Raw genomic sequence first — 4,612 nt, forward strand, 5'->3', positions numbered from 1 at the left:
AAAAAAAAAAAAAAAAAAAAAAAGACCCTTTTTATTGAGTCTGTAGAATGTCAGACACAGAGTGGCTTAGCTTAGACCACACAGGGCGGCTTGGGCAGGTCATGGCTGGGATGGTTTATCCATCAGAAGCAGGCGATTAGCCCATCTGGAAAAGTCTCTGTGCCTGACTCAGGCAAACAAATCTAATCTCAGCCAATCCACCATGCAGGAACACAGGAGGAAGCGGACACAAGGGTGACACCTTTGAGTGGAACCAGGGATTGAACTCAGACCCTTGCCCTTGCCAGGTAAGCCTTATTCCACTGAGCCATCTCCCCACCCCTGCTCCAGTCTGTGGGTTTTGTGTCTTTCCTAGAGTGCAAAAGACAGGGATTTCAGAAAGGCCAGGCAGGGAGGACTCCCCGTCCAGCTGTTTTCCAGGAACATGGGCTTCAGGTTAAGCACAACACTGCTAATCATGAAATGCAGACCTACCATCCATGCTGGACGAGTTGTGAAGAATCTATGTGATCTGCCTAGCAGGGTGCTGGGCAGACCAAGAGCTGCCAATCTAGCAAATAAGAGTACAGAACAATCCAATGTCCGATATACACAATAAATAAGGCATACAGTCAGGACCCAAGTCACGCCTTAGTGGTCGCTGGCTTCAGAACTTGGCAAACCTAGCACTCACACTGTTTTTGTTTTCTGGTGTTTTGTTTTGTTGTCTTTTGGGGAGTATCTCACTATGCAGTTCAGGCTGGCCTTGAGCTCACTTGGTAGCCAAGGCTGGTCTTGAATTTGAAATGACCCTCCTGCCTCAAGCTCCCGAGTTCTGGGATCACAGGTGTGCACCACCACCCCTGGCCCTCTTTCTGGAGGTCTTGTAGATGTCAGAACTCACCAGGTGTTCTGGATGGAATTAACTGAAAGGACTGCGGTATGATTGTACTCAGAAATTTTAACTGGCTATCCTGTGCAGTATTTTGTCCAATAATCCTGGCACACAGTTGTGCTTGAGCATATTTATTGTTATTCCTATGGTTAGGAAATTTTATTCTCAAACCAAGGGGAATAGGGCCCCCTTCCTTCAAGGCAGGGCTGGCGACATGGTGGACCTTTTCAGGGGCGGCTGCTCCGCACCTCCTGCCTGTCTGGCCCAGACTGTCTCCAACCTCTGGAGCTGGTTTTCCGTCTAGGCAGGGCCACGTCCCCAGCTGTCAGCCCAGAGTTGCGCAGGCCACTAGCAATGCAGAGCGCTGTTGAACTCCTGTTCTCACAGAATGAGATCTGAGCTTTTGTATTCTGCTTATTTCCGGTAGTGCAAGGGTAGAGCCCAGGCCCTTGAGCATGCCACCGAGCTACAACCCCTGCTCTCCTGCCTTGATTTTTAAACCCCGAATGTCACATTAAAAAAGGTCTGCATAATTTCTGGAGATTGGTGCAGTGGGGTGGAACTCTGGTGCCGGGCTTTACAGCAGATTCGGGCATCACTCCCGGTCCTTGGTGAACCCAGGTTCTTCGGGTACAACGGGATTGTTCACGCCTACTTTTCTTTCCACGAATGACACAAACCACTGTAATCTCGCAGCCTGCTTTGTTTTCTCTGTGAGACAAGGAGTCCCCTACCCCCGGTCAACCCGGGGGCCCTTTGTGAAAATGATATGAATGAATGAAGGAGTGGCGAGTCCCGCATGCGGAGGACAGGAAACCAAGGCGCGGAGATGCGAACTCCAGGAGGGCATCCGGCTGCGACACCTCACTTCCGCCTCCCGGAAGTTTCTGGGCCGCCCGCCTTTCCTCCCAGGCTGCTCCGCGCCGGCCGCGCCTCGCGATTGGCTGAGCCGCCCTGGCGGCGGCGGTTGCCCAGGTGACGGAGCGCGGACTAGGCGAGTGCCGTGTTGGCTGCCGCGCAGCAGGTAAGCGGGTTCTGCAACATGCCGGGGCCTCCATCGCCTCCGCCGATCCCACAGTCCAGGGCCGGGAGGTCCAGCCGAGGGCCGACGCCCCGCTGATCCCTTCCCCGAGGAAACCCCCTTGTGGATGCTCCCGCCGCTGCCCTGCGGTCCCGGGCTCCTGCCCCGCGAGGGCCTGAGGTGGCCGCCGCACACCCCGAGGACAAGCCCCCTGCTTCCCGCCAGTTGTCCCCGACCTCTGCTGCAGGGGGTTAAAATTGAAGGAGACTCCCTCCTCATTCCGGCGGGGTAGTGGCGCTGCGAGCTGAGGGTCTGGGGCTTTCCCATCTCTCCAGCATTTTATCAGTCGCCTCGCTCAGCAGACACCTAGGCCAAGTCTGTCTCCACAGAGTGAAGCAGAACACGAGGCTCGCTGTGCGAGTTCGTCATCCTGCCAAATCCCGTCGTCTTTACCGTATCCAGCCAGCTTCCAGGCGCTAAATCCTGCAGGCATGGAGAAGCAGCCGCGCAGCCCGAGTCTTCCGTGGCTTCCGCTGGAGTTAGAGCCCTGGTTCTCAAATTCGAGTACATGCAGAAGTCACCCAGGGAGCTTGTTGAAAAGGCAGATTTCTGGACACCTGCCCCGGTGCTCAGTACGAACAGGCTGGAGTGGGAGTTTTCACTTGCGCAGGCTTCCCGGCTGGTCCTGACTGGATTGGTCTAAATTTAAGGAAATTGGGTGCAGCGGTCAGAATCAGCGTGGATTTAAATTCTTACTTTGTGATTTAAGAGCTGTGGCTGGAACTCAGTTGCTTCATCTGTGAAAGGAGAACGTAAATGACATTTACCTCTGGGGTTTACTAGGAACAGTAAATGCAAAGCCTTTTGCGTGGTGCCTGCCAGTCCAGTAAGCCCCCAGTAAACTACAGCTGTTAGGATAAAAGGGTTAGGAGCAGCAGGGCGCTAGAACACCCGGAGGCGGCTCACATGCCCTGAGTGGGTCACTCGTATGGAAAACTTCTCTAAGTAAGGGACATTTATTAAGCATAGGGGTTGACCAGGTGAGAAAGAGGGAAGATAGTTTACAACAAAGGCATTGTGTGAGGGAAGTCCCTGAGGCTAGAAGGAGCTTCAGTTCTCAAAAACAACAAAGGATTCTTATTCAGGGACCTTCCAAAATGCCACCCCCGGGGCATAAGCTCGTGGCATAAGCGTTTCCCTGGCAAGTGCAAGAGCCTGAGTTCAATCCCTGGTTCTGCAAAAAAAAAAAAAAAAAAATTCAAAATTTCACCCCCTTGTTGAGGCTTCATTTATTTGCCAGATATGTTATCATGTATTGGGATGGGGGAGATAGCTCAGTAGAATGCTTGCCTGGCAAGCGCAGGGTCCTGAGTTCAATCCCTGGTACTGCAAAAAATAAAAATAAATAAAATGTTATCATGTACTTTCCTAAGTGCTGTGAATTCAAAAGTTAAATATAGCTCTCAGCCTCTAGGCAAATTTAAATACACTCTCAGCTTTTTGAAACACAGTTATAATGACAACCATAAAAATAGATGTAGGGCACAAGGATGCCCCCAAGGAGAAGCAGTGCCTTGATGGGACTGAGACAGGGAGGGGGTTTCTAGGAAGAAGGCCAAGTCTGGCCTGAGAATCACTGAGGCAGACTTGCCCAGGAGGCAGGACCCACCAAACCAAGACGTGGAGTCAGGAGGAAGTGCATTTTAGGGGAACAACCTGGTCTGCTGTTCGCAGGAGCTGTGGTGGTGAAAGGCAGCAGGGTATTGCTGGGGTCCAGGGAAAGGCAGCGAGCTGGGCGCCTCAGAGAGGGGCCATCTTTGTTACACAGCAACATAGAGGAGAGTGTGGCTCATGGTGTCAGGGTAGTCGGCTTTGTTAAGGGGGAGACGAGATAAACCAGGGTCCCAGTGCCCCAGCTTCCTGCTGTCTCCCAGAGGTCCTGCCTATACCTGGTGACCAAGGCTTAGGGATGTGGGCTTTGAGTGATCTTTAAGATGCCATAACCCTTAGTAAATGTAATTTTGGCCTGGGAGGTAGCGAAGTAGAATAAGCGCTTGCCTGACAGGCTCAGGGTCCTGAGTTCAATCCCCGGTACCGCAAAAAAATAAATAAATAAAAGTAAGAGTAATCTTCTTGACCTGTGTACAGATCCACACACTGGCTGAAAACAGTCACAGACTCACACTTTCCGTTATTTTTTGAGACAGGGTCTTGTGTATTTCAGGCTGGCCTTGAACTCACTGTGTGGCCCAGGCTGGCCTCCAACTCATCCTAATCCTCCTGCCTCAGCCTCCTGAGTGCCAGAATTGCGGCGAGCGCCACCATGCCTGCACAGAGTCACACTTTCTTAGAACTGCAGGGGTTCTGTCATCTTCCTTTATCCTCCAGATAAAACTGGCCCTGAATTTAGGCTGTTTGCCAGTGGTGGCACCAATAGTTCAGACTCCTCAGTCCTTGGGAGGTGGCGACAGGCCCAGGCTTTGACTCTGGGCACATGTGCTGTCCTAGTGGTGCTGTGCTAAATGCCAGAACTCTCAGATGCCTGTCCTGGGTCTTGCTGAACTGGGATCCAGGTGTCGCAGGATGAGTTCATTTCCAGACACTTGGGAAGGGTCTGCCCCCGCCTTTGCTGCCTCTGTGACCTCCTTTTTTTTTTTTCTTCTTTCTTTCTTTCTTTTTTTTTTTTTTGGTGGCACCAGAAATCAAACTCATGACTT

General features: G+C 52.0%; 1 protein-coding gene across 1 annotated transcript in view; it reads left to right on the forward strand.

The window, feature by feature from the left end:
- The first annotated feature begins 1,703 nt into the window (after positions 1–1,703).
- Positions 1,704–4,612, forward strand: part of Armc9 (armadillo repeat containing 9) — a 106,150-nt gene continuing 103,241 nt past the window's right edge. Inside the window, exons 1-2 of the mRNA XM_023722063.1 lie at positions 1,704–1,849; positions 2,385–2,527. Of these exons, the coding sequence (XP_023577831.1) occupies positions 1,704–1,849; positions 2,385–2,527 (289 nt within the window). The remainder of the gene's footprint in view (positions 1,850–2,384; positions 2,528–4,612) is intronic.

The sequence above is a fragment of the Octodon degus genome, unplaced genomic scaffold (genome assembly GCF_000260255.1).
Source record: "Octodon degus isolate 3935 unplaced genomic scaffold, OctDeg1.0 scaffold00089, whole genome shotgun sequence".
In the NCBI taxonomy this organism is placed as follows: Eukaryota; Metazoa; Chordata; class Mammalia; order Rodentia; family Octodontidae; genus Octodon; species Octodon degus.